The 23,411-nt window shown below is 45.8% G+C and overlaps 1 protein-coding gene across 5 annotated transcripts in view; it reads right to left on the reverse strand.

Moving 5' to 3' along the window:
- SH3PXD2A (SH3 and PX domains 2A) overlaps positions 1-23,411 on the reverse strand; it is a 351,604-nt gene that overhangs the window by 85,297 nt on the left and 242,896 nt on the right. For 3 of the 5 annotated variants that reach the window (XM_072621442.1, XM_072621449.1, XM_072621447.1), the window contains one exon: positions 9,443-9,574. In XM_072621442.1, coding sequence (XP_072477543.1) covers positions 9,443-9,574 — 132 coding nt within the window. Of the gene's footprint in view, positions 1-9,442; positions 9,575-17,759; positions 17,805-23,411 lie in introns of all 5 variants that reach the window. The other 2 variants (XM_072621444.1, XM_072621441.1) reach the window with 1 other exon arrangement.

Consider the following 23,411-nt stretch of genomic DNA (forward strand, 5'->3'; position numbering starts at 1 on the left):
GGTACTTAAAAACTTGCTAGGTGTAACTTTTTTTAAAAAATTAGCTACTACTTTGAAATATCCATGTCATCAAGAACCTATGGTAAAAACCTATGGTACATTTTTAAGGAGGACTCTAGAGAGCTCTATGAGTCTATGCCCAGTAGTGTCCCAGCAAAACACTGGCCCCATGGAACACTTTTTATGATGTCTGACTTAAGTCACAGTCCTAGAATGGCAGTTCTTAAGGTAATTTTCCTCAGGAATGATGTGAGGAATTCTGCCAGCTGTGGTAACATGGCTATGGAACATGAGGTTATGGAATCCCAAAGACACTGATATCGGTGGAGAGAACAGTTGTGGCTGAGAATTTAGAGCAAAAAACCCCAAAGTATCTTGGAGCCCCAAAACAGTTACCATAAACCCAGCTGCTTAAGAGTGTAATATCACATTGCCACAAGATAATCTACGGAAAGGAAAAATAAAGGAACAATCTCTCAACCCCAACTCCCCTGGGGACAGCAAATTACACTCCCCAGAATGAGTTTGTTTTACACATTGCAGACAATTTCGTATTGGAAATCTGTTACACAATGAGGAAAGAAACAGGGCTGGGGTGTCATTTTTCCTATTCCTCAGCGTTAAGATCAGGCCAAAGACCTGCCAGGGTAAGGCTGCTGAGGGTGCTTCTCAGAAGGGTAATGGGTGAAGGAGGTAACCCTGGTGGCCCCAGGGCAATAGTGTAGGCCTTACAAGTTTGTCAGTCTTTCCATTACAAATGGCCCCTCAACAGCTCCTAACATGATTCTCTACCACATCCAGAGGCAACTTGGCACTCAGATGGTCTCTCCCTGACAATTATTTTCAGAGAACTGTGGAATTTGAAAACTATAAGGGACATCCAGCCCAATCCCCTCATTTTACAAATGAGCAAAACTGAGGTCCAAGGTTACACAGACCGTTGATGATAGAGCCAGTCCAGGAACCTGGGTCTTCTGCCTACCCATGTGGGATATGCTCTTGGACATCCTAGTGCTTGACTAGTTTGGCATAGAAAGTTGTTCTGGAGCTTTGTCATTATGTTTTAAGTTCAAACTGGACCTTTGACTCAGGATAGTCATGTTTCTGAAACTCCCTTGCCCCAAGAATGGAAACCTATTTGCTTTCAAAATGTCTACAATTGGATACTTCTTACATGCTAAAAATTCCATCCTGGAAGTGGAGTCTCATAGCCAATGCTGAAATGGAACATTAGAATCACTTTGCATCCTGCGTCCAGAGGCCCAAAGGTCATCACCACCCTAGGCCACCAAACTAAAATCCAATGTGAAACTGGCATGAGGTAGTTAGTGTACATTAGCTAGATCCCTGGTCTGGAGTCAGGAAGACCTGAGTTCAGGTACTTCTTAGTTGTATGTTCCTGGGCAAGTCCCATAACCTCTGTTTGTCTCAGTTTCCTCAACTGTAAAATGGGGATAACAAAAGAACCTATCTTGTAGGGTTGTTGTGAGAATCCTATGAGATAATGTTTATAAAATGTTTAATACTGTGCCTGGTATATAGTAGGCACTTAAAAAATGTTTATTTCCCTTCCCAATGGAATCAGGCCCTATCTTTCAAAGAGGGTAGGGGAGAAAATGTTATAAAGCACTAGGTATAGGAAGACTCATCTTTGTGAGTTCAAATCTGACCTCAGACACTTCCTAGTTGTGTGACCCTGGATAAGTTACTTCACCCTGTTTGCCTCCGTTTCCTCATCTGTAAAATGAGCTGGAGAAGGAAATGGCAAACCACTCCAGTATCTTTGCCAAGAAAACCCCAAATGTGGTCATGAAGACTTGGACAAGACTGAAAAATAACAACAAAAGAACAGGAAAAGAGGTCAGCTAGATAAGATCAGTTACCAGCTGTATCCTAGCTTCCCAACTCAACAGGATGGAGGGCAGGACAGATTGCAACATTTCTCCATTCTAATTACCTGATGTACTCTGTTGTTAAGGATCCCAGCCAGGAGACTACATCAGTGTGACTTCGGATACCTGACTATATGCCTTTGGTAAGTGACCTCATCTCTCTGGGCCTCAGTTTTCCATTCTGTAATATAAAGCTATCAAATCAGATAACTTTTCAGGGTCCTTTCAGTTGTAAGTCTATGATCATTATAACGATCTCTCTGGCAAGTCCTCTCATTCGCCCTGGGGACAGAGGGACTTCAAATCTGATAGTTTTCTCACTTGTCTTCCCACCTCCACTGTCTTTTTCTCCAGAATATTATCACTAGTTTAATAATCTCCCTTAAGCCTAAAGTTCCCTTTATCATGTCACTCACTTCCTTGCTTAGAGACCTTGAATGGCTCCCACTTTCCTACCATAAGCCCAACCTCCTCTGCCTGCCTTTCTAAGTCCCACATCATTTGGCCCTGTCCTAACAATCCAATCTAACTTCTGTTCTAATATCTAGCTCCATGATTATTTAATGAATATGCCAGGATCGTTCCTGGTTTTATTTCTTCACTCATCTTTCCCAACCCTTTTATACTCTCTCCTTAACCCACGATCTATCTATACTTTCAGACCCAGGCCAAGTCCCATTTCTACCAGAAAGTCTTTCCTAGTGAATCTTCACTGATTTACCTGACTCTTCTCAAAACTCTAGTACCTATCATTTGTGTAGATGATTAAACATTGTTTTGTTAATGAACATTGTTCATTAAACATTGTTTTGCATTGTTCAGCACTGTTCTGTGTGTGCACAGAAGTCTCCCAAGAGCTGGAACTGTGTTGCCTTCCCTATGTCCCTCCCTACAATGTTTAGCATTGAATGAGGTGCAAAACAGGAGTGTTTGCTAAAGCTGTTCCATCCCCTTAGGTTTTCTGGACCAGGATATCATATCCCACGGCTCTTCTTTCTTTTGAGGCCATGCCTCCATCCCATCGGTCCTTTGTGGCTGGAATATCCCCTAGGATGCTTTTGGCCCCCATGACAGATCTGTCGATTGTTTCTCATGCATTTCAAGTTCTCACTTCTCTGAGCTCCAGCAGGGCACAGCTTGAGTCTGACTCATCTTCGTGACTCCCCTGTACTGCACAATGCTCTGTACTTAGTAGGCACTTACACATTTGAAGTTCTTCCTATTCTTACCAGCATGACTAGGCTTAACCTTCCTCTGAGCCAGGCTCAAGAAGAGTGGCAGCTGACCACAGAGAAGATGACCCAGGGCAGGACTGGACATTTTAGGCAAGGTTTTCTGCCCCTAAAATTCTCCGTTTTGGGGATAGCTGATTTCAGAGCTGAATAGCGGGGGGCTAGAATCAAAGAATCACACCAAGAATCATCATCATCACCACAGTTGGAGGAGTCATCTATTTCCTACCTGAAATCTTTATTTCAAGTGCCTTCCCTCTATTGATTATCTCCAACTGATTTTGTCTATACCTTGTTTGTGCAATTGCCTTTGCTATCCCTCAAATGAGACCAGGCACTGCTTTTGCCTTTCTTTGTATCCCCAGGACTTAGCACAGTGCCTGACAAACAGGAGAGGCTTAATCAATGCTTGTTGACTATTAACCCACTGACAGGTGATCAGCCTCTGTTCTATCACCTCTATAATAACAGGGATCTCATTATATTTAATATCTGGCCTACCATAATGTGTTCTTTTCTTCTTTGGAAAATACATTTCTCTTCTTAAACTACTTTCCCCAAGACATTGCGAAGTGACCTAGGGATGTGGGTCAGTCAGTTATGACCTGACCTTGACCCATCAAGGAAGCAGGGGATATGTCTCAAGGAGTCTACAGCCTGGCTGTCAACCCACTCCAAGCCTGCAGTGAAGAGCTCAGGACAGAACAAGAAAGTCTTGGCTTCCATTCCAGGGAGTTACAAGAAGAGGCAAAGACTGCTGACTGAAGCATATGACATGTGAGTGTAAAACCCTGAGGGTGCCATTCAGAAAATGCACTAGGATAGTGCCACTGTAGAAGAGAGAAAGCAACTGGCTCATAGCTATGTGAAAAGTTACAATAGACATGGGAAGAGACTCTCTGTCTTTCTCTGTCTCTGTCTCTCCACTCATCCTAGGGACGGATCCAAACCAAGGCAGAAAAGGCGGATGTAGCCTCTGCAGGTTGGCAAAGCTACTGAGGCAGAATGTGGGGTTTTGCAGCTGGTTTTCCTACTAAGCATTAGACCCTTTGTCCCTGAAGAAGCATGTCCTTTTTCTGTCTGAGCCTCAAATACACCCTGTGATTTCAGGTCAAAACTGCTTTCTCTGTGGCTACCTGAAACCTTACTCAGCAGTATCCCTGGAATCTGAAAATAAAAATTCTCTAAATCAGCGCTTCCTCTGCTTGGGAAGGCTCCGTTTTAAAAAGCTAGTGGATAGTGCTGGACTACTCAGAAAGACTCGAGTTCAAACCTTGTCTCACATATTTACTAGCTGTGTGACCCTGGGTTAGTCGGTTAAACCTTTGTTTCAGTTTCACCATATGCAAATAGGAATAATAATACCTACCTTCCAAATGAAATTATGTATGTAAAGCATTTTGTAAAACTTAAAGTGCTATTATAAATGAATGTTAGCTATGATTAATATATCTAGGCATATGATACTCAACTCAGACCCCCTGAACTACTACTTTTCCAAACTCAATCCATCAACAAATATTTACTGAGCCTCCAATTGAAGTCACTCATTCAAGTGGATCTCCACGTAACATGATGCCACATAGTAGCTGACCTGGATTTCCCCCACACCCACATCATCACAATCTGAGGCTTTCCAAAAGTGCTATTTGGGACCCCAGGGCCTTCTCTGAATTACCTTGCGTTTCCTACATCAAGTCTCTTTTCAGACCAGCATCGGCACATCCCAAAACCCATTACCCTGTATACCCCAGAGTTCTTACTGCACACACAGGAAAGAATTTTTAGATTCAGGGAAACACCACCTGGAGAACTCTCATTAGCCAGAGCTCTTCAGAGATCTCTCTCTGAGTTTAACAATGGAGGCAAAGAGTGAGAAACTCTGATGTTGTCAGCGGGTAAAGAGAGGCAAAGAAAAGGCAGAGGTTCTACTCCTTTGCTCCACAATGGCTCAGAACACAGCTCCAACAATGTTAGTGGAAATGCTTCAACACGCCTACATCCCAAGGTCAAAGACACCACAGTCAGCCCATTGTTTCCGAGTTCAAACTTCACTCACTACGTGCTTAGAATCTAGTTTGTAGACAGTAACACACACACATGCACATATAAATACATAGACACGCAGGTTGCATAGGAAGGTGCCAACATAAGCCTATGCAAGCATATACATATGCCTGAAGCTACCTTCCTGATCAGAAGTGGTGAGAAGAAAGAAAACCTTGCCCCTCCGTGCATACACCCCTTTTTCTGGCTAAGCCTCAAGTTCCTTCTACACTTCCTAGTTTCCTATGTCAGCAAAAGAGGATTGGGGCAGCACAAAGAATCCAGGGCTCCCAGGATTCCAGTGAAAATACTCGTCCCACAGGGACATTTAAAGTCTACTTGGGGGGAGGTGGTGGTATGGGGATAGGGATAGTGAAACAACCCTGTCAAAACAAAGAAAAAGTTCAGAGAGGGCTCTTCCCATTCATTTTCATCAGAGAATACACAGTCTGCAGGGCAGTCAGAGATACCAAGGAGACCATCTGGTCCCACCCTCTACCTTCAGGAAGGTAAGACCTTATTATTATTCCCATTTCACAGACCAAATGACTTGAGGCTCATAGACTTTAAAAGTCTGACCCGCCCAGAGTCACATGGATAGTAAAAGGTAAGAACTGAGACTGCCTGTCACCCAAGGCAGAGAGACTCTAGAGAGTACCACATGGCTATTTCACCTCTACTGAGGCTCTATCTATGAGCTAGATGATTCTGGTCAAGGGTGGGTAACATTAAGGATGCTTAGGGCCCTGCAAAATGCCTCAAAGGAGCTTCTTACCACAGGGAGAATGGATGCTTTTCCTGTGTTTTTCTAACTATTCATTCCAGTCATTTATTCAAAGGGCTCCAAGAAACCCTTTCCCATCCATCCATTGTAGGACCCACTGGCCCTTTGAATGCTGAATCTTCTAAGGTTCTGGGGGTGTATGGTGGTAGACATTAGTATCTACACCATCTCACAGAACCACAGCATCTCAGAGACAGAAAGTAAATTAGAAGTCACCTGGTCCCCCAATACCAGAAACCTTTCCCTAAAGTATTCTGGGCAGCTGGTCATTCAAACTTTACTTAAGTATCTCCCAATGACACATGGGGCTCATTGCTTCATGAGGCTGCTTGCTTCACTGTTGGACAGCTCTAGTGATTCAGAAATTCTTCCCTATATAGAGCTGAAATCTGTCTCCCTACTATTGGTCCCACCTTTGCTCTTTGGTGCTACACAGAGAAGGTTTAATGCTTCTTCTATGTGGGAATCATGGGAATTATAGAATGCAGAATCATGATCTTTGAGCTGGAAGGGACCTTGGGTCAAATCTAGTCTAGTACCTCCATTTTACAGATAAGGGCACGAGTCAAGATTTGAATCCAGGTCCTTTGATTCCAAATCCAGCAATTTTTCCACTGTACCTTCATGTTGTTCCCAATCTCTCCCCTCCCCCCAATTCTTCTGTCCAAGCTAAAATAACTAGCTAGCTCTTTTAACTATTTCTCACACATAAGGGTTTTGAGTCTCTTCACGGTCCTGGGCATCCTTCTCTGAAGTACTTTCCTAAAATGATACTGCCCAGAACTGAACCCCATATCCTTGATGTGACATGAGCCAAGAAGAATCCATCAGGGCTGTCCCCACCCTCATTCTAGACCCTAATTCTGTTAGTAAGCAACCTGAGTTCACATTTTTGGCATCCAAGCTATCCCTCTATTATCCCATGATCAATCAATCATTCATTAAGCACCTATTATATGCTAGGCGTCAAGGGCCTTACAGTAGAATACTCTGAGGGTTGTATGTAGTGGAAAGAGCCTTGGAGCCCAAGTTGAGATGTCTGAGTTTTAGTCCCAGTTTCTGCCAACCTGGTGGCCAAGTGACTGGGGAACCAGCTTCTCTGTCCTAATCCCTAGCCCCCTTTAATAAAAGAAGGGGGTCAGACTAGATGACTATAAAGATCTTTTTCATGTCTGAGCTTCTATGGCTCTGTTTCTGTAACCCCATTTGTTTTTCCATGGATTTTTCTGTGATGCCTATTCTTTCCAAAACGGACAGAGAACATAGCAGTCAAAAGGGGTAACAACTAGGTGGTACAGTGGATAAAGTACCAGGCTTGGAGCCAAGTTCAAATTCAGCTTCAGATATAGTAGATGTTTAAAGCTGTTGTGACCATTTTAATCTCTGTAACCACTTTAACCTCTGCAAACCTCAGTTTCCCATTTTTCAAAATGGGTTGTTGTGAGAACCAAATGAGATAACATAAGTAAAGGGCTTAGCAAGCCGTAAAGTTCTTTATTATTGATTGGTTTAAAGAATAATAATGACAATTATCAATTTAGATAATAAGAATTATTTATATAAATAATGAGTTATTCGTATAAATAACAACGGTGAAGATTATTAATATAAATGATAATAATCACTATTAATATAAATGATGACTATTATTCCTATATTAGTAATTAGTTTTTATTATTATCATCCCTACCAGGATACCTGTGGACACACATGAGCACTGTCCTCAGAAATCAGGTCTGCGGAGTGCAGGCCTCAAACAATGGCCTCTGCCCTCACATTCCACTCTATAAAAGAGGTTCTGAGATGAGACAAGGCAAGACGAGTTTCTTCATTAGCAACCAGCTGATTTCCTTTCCTCTTTCATCATTCACAGACCCTCCCCATTGCAGGACATGGCAGGGGAAGGATACCGAGTCACATTCAACCTAACTGTGACTAATTCATGGTGTGATGAAATGACCATTCAGGCTGGGAATTGGGAGACCTGGCTTCTGGTCCAGGCACTGTGGCTCGGAGCATGTCACATTACATACCACCAGTGTGTAAAAGAGGAAACAACTCTGCCTTGCTAACTCATAGGAATACTAGCTCAAATGAGGGAATGAAAGGGAAAGATTTCGATAAAATAAAAAATGCTCTAAGAATATGAGAGATTGTTAGGGTAGCTCTCAGTACCAACTCATCCCTTGTGGGCAGAGGCCTGTACTGGTCATACAGACTGGGGAAGAGGTAGAATCTTCTCATCCCTAACCCCAGAGGGCAGTGGAGAGGGATGAATAGCTCCTGGACAGGGCTCTGAAAATGTCAGTGCTCTTGAGGAATTTTCCTCCAACAAATTTCCAGGAAAGTCAATCCACTGCCACCAGCCTGAGGGAAAGAGCCTTCATATCCAACCCAAATCCTGCCCCACAGCAGCATGGCCATTGTCAGCTGTGTGCCCACAGGGGAGACGGACCCCCAAATCCCAGCAAGTTTATTGACTCTTGGCCTCTCTTTTCACCACAGTGACTTTTGCTCCTGAGTCAATATGTACTTTGGCCTAGTCTGTGAAAACCTCTTAATGGCTCTCCCTTTTCTCCCGCCTCCACACTACCATTTCCTGGACATCCATGGAACTGACCTCCCCGCTTCCTCTAGTGATCCTGATCTTGGCCTTGTACAAAATGGGGAGGGGTTCTGACCCTAAAGTCTTAGAGGCTCACTCGTCCCATACTGTCCATGTAGGAATTGTGGGCTTGCTCTGGAAACCTTTCCTCCCTGAAGACTTAATGTGGGACAGAGACCTAGTAAACTGATGACTTGCCAACACTTGCAGTGGCTCCAACCCTCTGGGTGGCTGAGGGGTGTGGCGACCCCACCTTGTAAGAGAGCCTAGAAGCAACACTTTCACCGTCTCCTTGGTGGTTAACTGATCATGGATTGGCTTGGTCCATGTCCCTGCCTGGGCTCTGGCTAAGAATGTGGTCCCTGGAGGAGAGGTAACAACAGGGGAGTGGGTAGGAGAGGGAAGGGTCCAAAGATAATTAGGCACCTACATACAGGACACCATCCATCAAAGAACTTTTGAGCTCAACCTCTAACCCCACCCTGGGGCTAGGAGATGAAGGGTAGAGGGGGAATGTCGCCTGCTCTACTGGTCAGTCTTTGGAAGTGGGATCTCAGCCCAGGCGATGCTGCCTTGGCTTTCCATTAACGGGAGCCGGTTAATTACTCCATCAGCCCGGGAGACATTCTTACAGCACAAGACAACCTTCTGGCCTCTGGCCCAAACCAACAGGGTGAAACTTCAGCCCCCACAGCCAAGCACAGAACCAGATGGAGCTAATGTATAGCTTCAGTGAAGGAGGGAGAGAGGGAGGAGGGAGGGAGAGAGAAGACCGGCGATGAGGGGAGGGGTGGGGAAAAGAGGAAAGGGAACAAAAACAGTAAGTTTCAGATGAGAAATCAGAGGCAAACATCCCCAGGATGACTGGGAAGGAGGGTCTCACCGCTCTCATTCTTCTCGATGACATCTACCACCTCACCAGCCTGCAGGCTGAGCTCGGCGTTCTCCTGCTTCTTATAGTTGGATACCACCACATACTGCTCCAGGATCATGGGCTCCGAATTCACGTCGGCACCTGGTGAGGGCAGAAAGCATGCGGTGAGCCAGCGTCCAGCCATGGCTCCACGGGGTGGCCGACCTCTGTCCGTCCGACTCATGATAGGCCGATCTGTCGCCAGTACCAGACCAATCACCGGGCAGCTGGGGCTCACAGCATAATCCCAAAGGCCTGGCCATATAGAAATACCCCCCTCTGGCCCGCAGTGCAGCGGGGCCTGGGGACATTGGGGAGCAGGAGTGCAGGGAGAAGGGGTGGAGGGAGGAAGAAAAAGAAGCAGTAAGAGAAGAAAGGGAGAAGGGGGGGGGGAGCAAATCCCCAAGTTTGCCCCACAGAGAGTTAGCTGGTCTCAAAGTTTCCTAAAGGAGTCTGAAAATAAGTCTCTTCCGAATGTGAGCTCCACAGTCTCCCAGTCTGGCCTCATAGTGTCGAACATGAGATCCAGGGAGGGGTGGGGGGGAGGCATTCGGGTTTGTGTTGGAAAGGGGAACGAAAAGAAAAGAAAAGAAAGAGAAGGAAAGAAAGAAAGAAGGAAGAGTCCCCACCTCCCCCCACCCCTGCAAACTCCAGCAAAAATAAACAGCTCTCCCCTCAGAGACCGAGCTCCTTCGCTTGGAGCTGTCTGAAGCTTAGGCTGGAAGTTAAGAGGGGGCTGAGGACGCCAATCACTTGGGTTTACACTGCAGCCCTTAAATAGAAACACATGAGCCCCATCGAATGAGGAGCTGGGGGTGGAGGAAGGGAGGGAGGCAGGCAGGGAAGGAAGGAGGGGCAGGAGGGGCAGGAGGGAAGGGAGGGCTGGGAGGGCTGGGGGACTGTTTACTTGAAACTGAAGAACTAAGTTCCAGAGCCAGAGTCTTACTAACAGCCTGCCTTCCTCCCGCCCTCCCTAACTGAAGTTTCCAAAAGTTCGGTTGCATTCTTTCCCCACTGAAACCCAAGGCTCCTTCACTGCCCCATAGTCTACTGCTATGTGTACAATGACACTCCTCCACCTCCACTCCCACCGAAAGACCCAGCCCCCAAACCAGAGGTTTGCCCAACGGCCGGCCTGCTCCCCCTTCCCTCCCCAACTGCCCCTCTGCCGAAAGAGATTTCAAGCTGCGACTGACCATTGCAAAATGACTCCCACCCCCACCCCAGCACACTTGGAGAGCCCTTGGCCACAGCTCCTTCCCTCCTCAGGTCTCCTTTATGGGGGTCTGTTGCAACCTCCAGGATTTCAAGCCTGAGACTGGCAGTGGAAGGCGGTGGGGCGGGGAAATGCAGGTCAGAAGGTCCTCACTCAGAACTCGAGGCCCACCCCTATGGGGATAACTCCTCCTCGGTCAGAAGGTGGGTCCTACCTCTTCCAAGGAGGGGTTTCCAACCACTCCAATCCACAAAAATCCTCCCTCCCTCGCAACATTTACAGATATTAGATATATTTATAGAAGTTATCCTAGAGCATGACACCTAGCACACCCTGCCTGATACCATCACTTTGTCTTCATGTACGTCTTTTCTCCCAAACTAGACTCTAAGCTACCTGAACACAGGAACTATTTTTCTCTCAACAAATATGCTGCGATCTGTGCTGACTCTGGGAGAAGCAGTGATTTAGAAGTGCCTGCTCTGGTCTTTTTCTTCCTTGGGTTTATGAGACAGTGAAAAAAACACTGCCTGAGCCCTAGTCCTGGCCCTGCCAACCACTTGCTTTGCGATGTTAAACATCCCACTTCCTCTCTCAGTTTCCTCCTTTGTAAAATAAAAGGGTTGGACAAAACAATTTCTAAGGCCCTTTCAACTCCGGCAATCTATGACACTACAGTTTCAAGTCTTGCACTATTTTGTGTCTGGCCTGATACAAGAAGTAGGAATCAGTCTGTTCTCTGCACCAGGGTCTTAGAGAGTTGGGGAGCCCTGAGAGAGTTGGGGAGGTGGGACTTATGGGCAGGAAACAACAACAGACCCGCTGAAAAGGATGTAAAAACTGAGTGTTCGACGAATGGTGAGCTAGAGACATTACATGCTATGAGTTCATAGGAAAGAGACATTCATGAAGACTGGGGTGGTCAGAGAAGACTTCCTAGAAGACATGTAAACTGGACCTGCTCAACTGGGAGCACTCGGTTTGGAAGAGGTCCCATCTGTCTCTGTACTTCCCAAAGGGGGCACTCCTTCACTCTCCTGAGATCTAGGATCCTGCTAAATGGAATTCCCCCCTCTCCCATATGTAGCATGAGCTCCTATAGAAGTTCTGGAGGGGAGAGGCCCCTACAGAGAACTAGACATGCACAACCTGCACTGTTGATCACAGCGGACCTCCAGAACTAACATCACCCGTCTGGACCTTCTGGAGCACTGCTTGAACGTTTCTCCAAACTCTCTCAGTGGCCCAGCCACACTTGCCCTTGCTCCACTGCCTGCCTTCTTTCCCTTCCTCGCCTTCCCATGTGTTCCTTTGTTTTCTCTTTAACAGGCTCATTTTACTGGCAGGTGTTTGTTCCTTCAGGCAGACCCCAGAGCCCTTCTCCAATGGTGAGGCTGAGTCCCTTCCACAAAGGGCCAGAGAGTCGTGGCCAAAATCTGCAGTGCCAGAGCCACCATAAGCAGTCTTCTTTTGACCAGCAAGATCCCACAGATTGGGAGCCACCCAAAGAGGGGGTGAGGAAGAAAGGGACCTCCAGGAACATGCCACAATACCCCCAGCACACAGCTAAAAAGACCACACAACTGTAGAACTGTGGTTCCAGGAAAATGTGTGTGTGTGTGTGTGTGTGAGTGTGTGTGTGTGTGGAGTGTGTGTGTGGAGTGTGTGTGTGTACAGTGACTGTATTCCTGGAACAGTACCCAGGCCAAGTCACTCCAGGGTTGTGATTAAATGTCAAGAAGAAATGTAACCAACAGCTCTGGCAGCTTCCCCCCTCCACCAAGACAGGGCCTGGAGTCTCCCCTTTCTCCAGCTGGACAGCACTGCTTGAATGAGGAAGATATACCTTCCACTGAGGCAGGAGCATGGGGACCTTCATGAGAGTATTCCCTGCCTAAAGGGGTTAATGGTGAGCAAAAAGACACTCTTCTCCCCCATCCCTTCTATTTCCTAGGGAATGTCTTGGCCCAGATAGCCACAGAGATGGGACTTCCTTTTATAGCCTACACGATTTAAAAACAAAACAACCCTCAGTATACATGGGTCTGGAGCACCCATCTTTTTGAGGTATCTGGGAAAGGTGATTTAGGTCTGCCAAGTGATGACTTGATCATTAGGTAATAAGGAGAGATAATTCTGTGCATTAGCTACTTGGAAAGAGGACTGGTTGGAAGTTTGGGCCCCAGGACAGGAATGGGGTGGAGAGGGGAACAAGGGAAAAAAAGATAGGGAAAAGAAGGGAGGTTTGTGGCCAAAAGATGTTGGAGGGGTCAGGCCATGCGCAGAGTACGAGGGTAGGGGCTGGAGGAAAATCAGGAGGGTTTAAACCCAAGCCAAGAAAATCTGAGGCAAGATGACATAGGAGAGGAAAACAATGCCTTCCCCCACTCCCATCCTTTTCCCCATTCCCTCAATCTGAGATCCCTCTTTGGAAAGTTGGCTTCAGCTTTTCTAGGGGCTGAGCCTCCGTGGTACAGGTAGAAAAAGTTCACTTAGCCCACAGATGAGCACACCACTTGGAGGCTATTCAAGTAACTGCTAGACACCCTGTCACTGCTTTGCACCACCCCTTCCCCTTATCTCCTCTCTTTCTCTACGTACTCATGTACTCATACATATGCGTGAACAGTCACAAAAGGCACATATGTTCCCACATTCCCACTCACACTTGTCTGTTCATACACCGATTCACATATGCACAATCACTTCTAAAAGACCACATATACAGACTGGACGCATTTGCACATGCATACTCACATTTGCATACTTGTATAATTGTGCAACAAACACAAGCAACTCAGAAATGTTCATGCACACAAATGGAGTATCTGCGAACACATCTGCTTCCAAACTCATAAACACACGTACACACACGGGCATAAGCTAAAGTATGGAACTCCATTTGTACACACAACACATTCACTCACCCATGCATATATGTATTCATGGAGACACGCTTAAAATGAGTATGGTGTCTGGCACATAAGAAGTACTTAATAAATGTTTTTCATTTCCCCCTCCCTGCCTCCCTTTCTATCTCACTCTGTCTTACTGTTTCTTTCTCTCCCTGAGGCCTTGGTAAGTAAGTACTCTGGCATCTGCCCCAACACTCATACGACTGCACGGAGTGGGAGCTGCCCTGGATACTTGAGCTGGGAGCAGGTATCCAGATGAGAAACTACTCGGTCTGCAGTGACGTAATTCCACACACTGGCCACCTTGGATTCCCTCCCAGCCAGTAATGGGAAGACTAGAGATCTGCTTGGGCTGGAGCAGAAGAGAGGCCGTGGGTGGGATGGCTCTAGTTTTCAGATAAGTAGGGGATAGCCTGGTGTGGTGGCTGAAGCATTTCCCCTGGGGCCTTGGGAGGGTCAGCCTGATGAGCTCTGCCCTATGCTGGTGATGGATCCACTGACAGATCCCCTATGACTCAGTGGATCTATGACAGATCTATGACAGATCCACTGAGACCCTGGTCCAAAGATTTCATGGATGATCTTCCTAAGGGACAAGGTCATAGGACCTGTGTGGGTCACTATGCTTTCAGCAGCCCTGGAGGAAAGCCTGGTAAGTCAAACTGAACATGACATCCCACCGTCTTAGTGCAGATCTTCATCCCTGCACAGCCTGGCTTCCCACTCTAATTGCCTCCTTGCGGGGGTTCTCCCTGCCTCCATACTCTTCCCTTCCAATTCCTTCAGCATATACTAGTAGACTTGAAGAATAATACCCCATAGCATCAGAAGTGAAGGTCAGCCTCACCTAAGATCGGGTCAGGGACAAGAGCTTTGGGTCACTGGTTGGAGGGATCACAGGACTGTGGATTTCAGATATCACAGAGCTAGAATAGGAATGGACTTTAGAAGTCATCTGCTTCAACTCAACACATTTTACAGAGAAGGAAGCTGAGGTCCCTTGAGATTAAGTGAATTGTGCAAGATCACACAGCGCCAGGATTCAAACTCAGGGTCTATGACACTAAGTTCATTTTACAGATGAGGAAACGGGCCTAGAGAAAGCAAACGACTTGCCCTAGGATGAAGAGGCAGCAGGTCAGCGAACTAGAGCTTAAACCTAGGTGCTTGGACTCCATAGCCGGAATTCTTGCCAATGACTCATGCTGCTGCAGTGACCATGCTTTATAATTGGACCCGACATCCAGGTATCACTTTTCTCACCAAATGATGGTTTCAATATCCCTGTGAAGAAGGGCAGGTTAAGGGTCTTACCAACCATTCAGGTGGGGAAACGTAAGCTCAGGAAGGTTAACCAAAGCGATGCAGCTAGTTAGGAGCAAATCCAGGTTCCTTGACTCCTGGCCTGAGTCTCTTTCTAGGAGCCAGAATGACCCAGCATTCGCCTTTTACTCTTCAAAGACCTCTCCCCACGTAAAATCCCACTGTCTCCTGACCCCAGTGTCCACCCTCCTCCCCCAACCCCTGGACTCAACTCTTAGAAACTCCTTCCAGATTCCACTGAGAACCCATCTGCCCCTATAAATGTTGTGTGGTTGGGTTTTTTTCTTCCTAAGCTGGGCCAGGCCACTGCTGGCTGCCCCACAAACACACAGTTTGAAAAGCTATACGTCTCTTGAATAAAATGTATTGTTGTTGGCCGCAGCTTGAGGTCCCTCCACACTTGGCCTATGGAAGGGGGGAATAAAAAAAAAAAAAGGAAACAGCCCAAGTGATTAGCTCAGGACCCAACACTTCATTACAGACAACATCAGGACAGCCATTGTGTGGAGAACAGCCCAGCTGGAGTGAAACGTGGCACAGGACAGCGACTGAGCCCTCCTTCCCAGGGAGAAGAGTGAAGGTCCCTCTAGAGACCCAGTGCACTCTCTTCATTCCTGCAAGGTGCCTGGGCCAGGGTGGGGAGAGGGAGGAAAATTATTGACTGTCAGCTGAAGGGGATTTTGGAGGCCATCTACTCAAAACGTTGTAATTTACGGGGAAGGAAAGTGACTTTCCAGCAGACCAGTGAGAGAATAGCGCATCTGAACTAGAACCTATGTTCCAGGCCAAGGAGGCTTCCATTACAGGAATGAGACCTGGAGCTAGGTCCTTGGGTCCTCTGTGGGTGTGACTGGAGTGGGTCAGGGAAAGGGAGAAAGAGGAGATGGGCTTCTGCAGGCTCCCTATCTTTTCAAGAAGCATCATTCTCCAAAAGGCATCTGCCTATGCTCCAGAGATGACATTTCCTCCTGTCTGATACTCCCTACATTGAGGATATTCCTTACTAGAAGCTTCCAGCCCTCATGCAAACTCACAAAATTGTCATCCTCTCAACTGTGACATCAGTGGTAGGAAACCAATTGATCTGCCCCAGCGAGACCCTTCCTACTTCATAAGACACCTGGCCCTCTTCCAAACTCAAATGCAGCCTGGGTGTGTCACTCTAAGGAATTAGAAGAGAGACCAAAGAACTGGCATAAGCAGGTTGCCAGGGCCAGGAAGGTCTGGATCATTAATCCCCTTCCTCCACCTGCTGGGCCTGAACAGCATCACATCCAAAGGCATGACCAATCTGTATATCCTGGCCCTGGGAAACCCAATGGGGTCTTTATCTATTGGGCAGAAATGATCCTCTCTAGACCCTAAGGGGTCCTCATCTACTGGGTAGAAATGATCCTCTCTGGACCCAATGGGGTCCTCATCTACTGGGTAGAAATGATCCTCTCTGGACCCAATGGGGTCCTCATCTACTGGGTAGAAATGATCCTCTCTGGACCCAATGGGGTCCTCATCTGTCAGGTAACAATGATCCCAATGCATCCTTGTCTAATAATAATAATCATATGATAGCTATTATCTATAGCACTTTAAAACTGGTAAAGAATTTTACATCCATTATCTCATTTGATCTTCATAACAACCCTGCTATTGTTAATTCCCCTTATACAGATGAGGAAATTGAAGCTGAGGGAGATTAATCAATTTGTCCAAGATCACCCAGCTAAATAAATGTCCAGACTCCAGTCTTCCTGTCCTTAAATTCATCACTCCTTCCATTGTGTTACCTAGCTGCCTACTACTACCCTCATACCTCAAGGAGCTAAAGTTAAAAACCTTCCCTGGTGAGTGGTAAGATACTTCCCATATAAAAGATCTAATTGTGTGTTCCCATTGTTGCCTGGTTTTCTTCTCTGGAAATCTTGAAGTCCCCAACAAGTAGCTTTGACCAACTAGGATAATCTTCCACGACATTTTCACTGTCCTCTGTCCTTGTCATTTTCCTTTCTTATACCAGTGGATGGGAAGAAGGAGGGAAAAAAGGGAATAATTTCCTAAAGTACACCCCAGAGTGAGTTTGTACCCTGAAAAAGATAACCTAGACCCTTCCCTACAACTTCATAGGGACCCCCATGTCTCTTCCTCATCTTAAAAAATAGAACAGACTAATTTTGTCTCCCTCTTCCCCAAACAGTCCTGATGGGACCTCTCCTCACTTTTTTTCTCAGAAGGGAGAAAGGACTGACTGTAAACTTCCTTATTTTCTACTTAAGAATCTAGGGGAGACCAAGCCACTCAGAAAAAGGGGACTATGAACGAAAGTAACAGAAACGTTACTGAAGAAAAAACCTTGGGCTGGGAGTCAGGAGACCTAGGCTCCATTCTCAGTTCTGCCACTAAGGTGATCCTCACCAAGTCACTGTACACCTCTGTGGGCCTTATCTTTGCCTTCTATAAAATGGGGATAATTCATGTCCTGACTGGCTTTCAGGGCTGTTGCAAAAAAGAAAGGAGATAAAAATATGAGGGGCCAGAGGGGGTTTTCTAAGGTCCTTTTCAGTTCAAATAATCTATGAATATGTTATATTATTATCCTTGCTAACAAAGGTCTCTGAACTAGGAAAACATGCATTTTGAGTGGCTTCTAAAGGTGAACTGCAAAGCTAGGAAATAAGCAAGCAGCAGTGATAAAGGCAAGGAAAAGCCAGACTGGCTATACCACCACCTTCCTCCAATCTGACATGTAACCTTACTGGGGGCAGGCAGGTAGTCCATGCAGGACCCTGGAACAACATCCACCTACACAAGCACATACAGTTCATGCAGTGAGTGGTACCTGTGAGATCCCTCCTGGGAGACTCAGCCCAGCTGGACATCCATACTTCCAAATCCCCAAAAAGAAAGGCAGCAGAGAAATAGAATCAGAAAGAAAGAAAGCATGTTAGATAACCAGGTAAACCAGAACGGCCAGGAGCTCATTCATCAAGACAAAGAAAGGACATAACAGAAGAGTCACTACAGATAGAACTCCTGCTCAAGCCAAGGCACACTGGGTGGCTGTCTGGTCTGGGGCTGGCGTTATCTCTAGAAGGGCCACAGTCAGGGTAGGATGTGGGCTAATGAAGTGTCTGCTGAGACCCAGGAATCCCCAAAGTGCTCCAGAATACTGATTGATTTCCTGGTCATCATATTAGCATTGGCCTAAAAAAAAAAAAAAAAAGCAACTCTGACCCTTCCTTCCTTCCATCTTTCCACCACAACAAGCCCCTCAACTGAAACCCCCGAAAGGTTAAATAACTTAGACAAATAGTTACACAGCTAATAAGGGCCAGGAGTAAGATTTGAACCCAGTTTTTTCCCAAATGGCCTGGAGGTAGTAGTTGGAATAAGTAGGTGATATCAAGGGCTAGCATTGGGGAAAAGAAGTAGGAATTGTTTCATTTCAGTGTTTTTGTATACTGAGTGTTTGGCACAGAGTAGGTGCTTAATAAATATTGGGTTGATAACCAATCAGAGAGAATGCAGTGAGTGGTACAGTGGAAAAGGCACTGGGCCAGGAGTAAGGAGAACTGGGTTCTTGTCACAATTTTGTGACTGATTTGTTGACACTGGGAAAGTAATTTCCCCTCTCTGGGACTCATTTCCTTCTGTAAAATGAAGGAACTGGGCAATGCCTCGTGAATTCAAAGTTTTTGCTGAGTATGTATTGTTTGTCCAAACTTGTGTTGGGCAGGGACAGAGGAGGGACAGAGAAGGAAAAGAGAGACCCTGTCCGTCCACTCTGAATGGCATGAGAAGATTCTCATAAGCAACAGGAAACCATACATATGTATTACCAAGAGCTACATTGCATGGTACATACAGGAAGGGAAGGGAGACATCACTCCCACTTCCAGGAAAGGAATCCTGGAAGTATCAAGACTTTAGGTCTTGAAGGATGAGGGGAGAGCCAAATGAATGGGAAGGCTACTCCATGTAGGAACGCTATGCAAACTCCATTTCTGAAAGCAGTTTTCTGAAGAGGTTAGGTTAAGATTCCCTAAGTAGGAGTAAATAGGAGAGAAGGCCTTAGCAGATGGTGATAATGGATTATCACAGAACTATGATCTTGCCAGGCTAAAGGGTTCAATCTCCAGTGTTCAGGAAGGTCTGCTTTCCTCTAAACCAGGAGAGATAATAATCAAGAGCCACATTTCTATCGTGCTTTGAAGGTTTACAAATGGCTTTCCTCACAATAACCCTGTGAAGTAGGTAGTACAAGTATTCTCTCTCTCTCCTTCTCTCTCTCTCTCTCTCACACACTCTCACACACACACACACACACACACACACACACACACACTTTAAAGATGATAACAGGAGTTCAGAGAAGTTAACTGATTTTTCTCATGGTCACACAGCTAATGAGTATCAGTCAGGATTTGAACACACAGCATCTAACTTTCTAGGTTCAATACATTGTTCCTCAAGAAGAGGCACCTTTAAATTAAAATGTTTGGACAATAAGGAAAGTACAAGAAAATGCAGGGCCCCCTCACTCACTTGAAAAAGTAACATGGAAAATGAACTAGAAGTGATCCTGACTTTAAAAAATCATATAAATTCTTAGGATCATGGTTTTAGAGTTGGAAGAAATTCCCCCCTGCTACAACATGATATATTTCCCAGTTTCTCAAATGCATAAAATGAATCTGGTTGCTCTAGTCCCTTCCCCCATACAGCACAGTCTGCTCCCTAGTGGGAAGGACTCATCCTGCCTTCTTACAACATCCAGAGGGGAGAACTGGGATCCACACTTTGAGCCTTTGGCCCTCAAATGCCTGTCCTCCAGCCAGGAAGCAGACAAGCCTGTTGGCTCTGGGTTGAGAAGGGATGGAAGTTAGGGAGGGGAGGGAGGAGCGAGAGAGACAGACAGAGAACAAAGAGATGCCAAAAAAAAAAAGCAAGAGAGAGAGAGAGAGAGAGAGACATAAAGAATGACATACACAGAGACAGAAGCAAAAACAGTGGACAGAAAGAGAGTGATGGTGAAGACAGTAAGAGACAAAAAAAGAGACAAGAACAGAGACAATGAGATGAAATAATAGAGGGAATGTGAGACAGAATGACAGTTGGGGAGGAAACAGAGAGAGGTACAAAGAGACACAGGGGGAGAGATGGAAACAAAGAAACAAAAACAAATAAAACTAGAGACCAAGTGGGGAGGGAGGAAGGGATGAAGGAAGAAAAATAGAGAGAAGGGGAGGAAGAAAGAGATAGAGACAGAGACACAGAAAGAGAAACAGAGAGACAGAGAAGAAAGTAGGGGGAGGAGGAGAGACAAAAGAGAGAGAAGATGAGGAGATAGGGGGATCAGGAAAGAAGGGTTCCATTCAACTGAGCCACTATGATGTACACAGATCATCAGTTCCTATATTTCCATTGTCCTGTCCAGAGCAACCATCAGGTGTTGGGAAGGACAAACCTGAATGATGGCACTCACTTGATCAGCAGGTCTGTACAATCTTAATGCTAGCTAACCCACAGGCAAACACGAGGAGCATCAGATCTGTGACAAATCATAGCGTAGTGGAAAGTATTGGTTCAATTCAGAGGATACCTCTGCTCTTTACTAGATATTTGACAGATTACTCTATCCCCCTGAACCTCAGTTTCCCTGTCTGTAAAGTACCAGGGTTGGATTAGATCAGAAGTTCTTCACCTTTTCTTGTGTTGTAGTTCCCTTTCAGCAAAGCCCTTATAAGAACCATGTTTTTCTTTTAAAACAATTTTGGGGGGCAAACTGGAGGGTAAGTGACTTGCCCAGGGTCACACAACTAGTAAGTATCTGAAGCCACATTTGAACTCAGGTCCTCCTGACTCCTGGGCTGGTGCTCTACCTACTGCACCAACTATATTATATGCCCCCAGAATCATGTTTTTAGTAAATAAAATACATAGGATTATAGAGAAAACTGATTACATTGAAATAAAATTATCTAAATAAGAGCAAAACAAGTTCACAGACCCCAGGCTAAGTAAGAGATCTATAAGGTCACTTTCAGCTCTAAATTCTATGATCTAAAAGGCAAGGATTATTTTACAGAAACAATTCTCTCCTTCAGAAAAAGACTCACTTGAAATTGTGGAAACATACCTAAGAGATCATTAGTCTAAATCCATTCAGTTTAGAGAGGAGGGACCTCAGGTTCAAAGAGGGAGATGACTTGCTCAAGGTCTCACTATCAATTGATAACATAGTTAAGATTAGGACCCAGGTCCTCGGATTTCCAGTTCTGTACTCTTCTCTTAGACTAACATTATTCGTATTATTTCTTTAATACTGCTCTTTTTCTTGAGGTCTCTATAGCTGAGGGGAAGGTGGGGGTGGTGAACAAAACAAGCCCATCCTCTGCTCTTGGGCCAGGTCCCCTAGGAACTAGATTTCTCAGAAATCAAAGCATGTGTGTGGGAAGCCAAGCTCCAGGATGGAATGTGCAGCTGACCTTCAGGGTGGTATAGCCAGGCAACTAGAGATTGGTCAGTTTCCTAGTTCAGGTAGAAAGTACGGGGTGGGGTGCTGGAGGTAAGGCAAGGAGGGCCCTATGGGGCTGGGAATGGCCATCTCCGGACCCACAGTATATGGTTACTCAACAGTCGTACTTGGAAAATTTTTCTGCACTCGACAGTAAGCAGTATCAAAGCATTCAGAACCACCTCAGCTAGAAGCATGAGGAGAGCCCTTGGGACCAGCTCCACCTCCAGCTCAGCCTGGCTCCATTACAGCTATCCACAGATGGGAAGATGCATTGGGAGGCATGGAATGAGAGAAATGAGGGAAGAATGGGAGTCATTTCTCCACCCTGCTAAGCAAGCTTGCACAGGCCCCAGTCAAAGACAGGTGCTGGTGCTCCAAGGGGCCCTGGACAGGGTAGGGTTGGAATGGACAAAGTCTACTGTTTGCAGCTGCTGCTGCCTGATCCTGCATTAGCTTACAAACATAGGCCAGGGGAAACTGTACTAATTGAGAGTCAGGGGTTCTAATCCCTGCTCTGGCAATATATGGTCTTTAACCTGGAGTAAGTCACCTCTTTAAATTTCAGTTTCCTCATCTGTAAAATGAGGAAAGCAGTCATTCCAGCCTTGCCTATTTCATAGTATTATTGTGAGAAACTAATGGAAGCTCGTTGAAAATGGTAAAAACAGGTAAGTTGTTAATGATGTTGTAGAGAAAGATGGTGGCATAGTGAACAAAGAGCCAACCTCAGAGTTAGTCCTGACCTGACTGCGTGAACCTGGGCAAGTAATTTCACCTTACTGTGCCAAAAGCAACTTTCTAAGACTAGAAATTGCAGAAAAGTTGCTGATCTGCTTTGGTAGAAGGGATTTTCTCTCTAGGAGGTCCTCATACCAATAGATTCACATGTCTAGAGGCCCCTAAAATCACTGTGGAGCCAGTGGAGGAGGGAGAGAGAGGAGGGGTTACACATAGGACACATATCTGGCTTCCAAATTTCAAGTACTCTGCCTTCACTCCTCCTCAACGCAGATGGTCTAAATCTTGGTGGTCCCAGCACCGACAGTGACATCCCTCCCTCTTTCTATTGCTCATCATCAAATGCCTTCCTCAATTCCCACTAGCCCCTGGATAAGCCTATACATTCACATAGAGACATGGGCTTAGAAAAGATGGGTAGGGGCCAAGGAGAAAGATGAAGTCATCAGTCTTATAGTATCCCCCCCAATATCTCTCTATCCTAGGGCCTCCTCTCTGACTAGGGGAGAAGTTTGCAGTGAGGATAACATGAGGGTTTGAGATGCATTCATGGTAGACTCCTCATAAAGGTGAAAGATCAGGAAACAGGAGGGGAAAGGCAAGGCAATATGCTACAATGGGAATCTTGGAGTCAGGGAGAGTTCTTTTTAACTAACTAGCCTGTCTTACCTTGGACAGGTCAATATTACCTCTTTGGGCCTTAGTTATCTTAGCTGTAACAAGACAGGACTGGACTAATGATCTCTCAAGTCCCATATAATTGTCAAATTCTATCATATGTTAATTCTTCCTAGAGTCTGCATGCCCACAGGCTGTGAGCTACCTAAACTGGAACCCAGGTCTACTGACTAGCAAGCAGTCAAGTGCTTTTTCCTCTGAACTAGCATCTCTAAAAGCCAAAAAATGTCACCCACCCAGGAAAGGCTGTAGATTTCTAGCATCTGCTGCCTTTCAAACAGACATTGGTTTATGTATAAATAACCAAGTCTGATTCGAAAGCAAGATAGATGGTGCAGGAAATGAGCATCTGAACAGTACAATTCGATTATCTGTAATGTCTGATGGGAGCTGAGCAGAGCTCAGTCCTCAGCTACTCCTGCAGGGAGCCTTTCTGCCTCTCTCTCCCCCTCCACTCAGTGTCCGGACCAATCTCCACCCCCTCTCAGATGCCACGTAAACAGAGCTACACACACACACACACACACATACACATACACACACACACACACGCAT

The sequence above is a fragment of the Notamacropus eugenii genome, chromosome 1, assembly GCF_028372415.1.
Source record: "Notamacropus eugenii isolate mMacEug1 chromosome 1, mMacEug1.pri_v2, whole genome shotgun sequence".
NCBI classification, from domain to species: Eukaryota; Metazoa; Chordata; class Mammalia; order Diprotodontia; family Macropodidae; genus Notamacropus; species Notamacropus eugenii.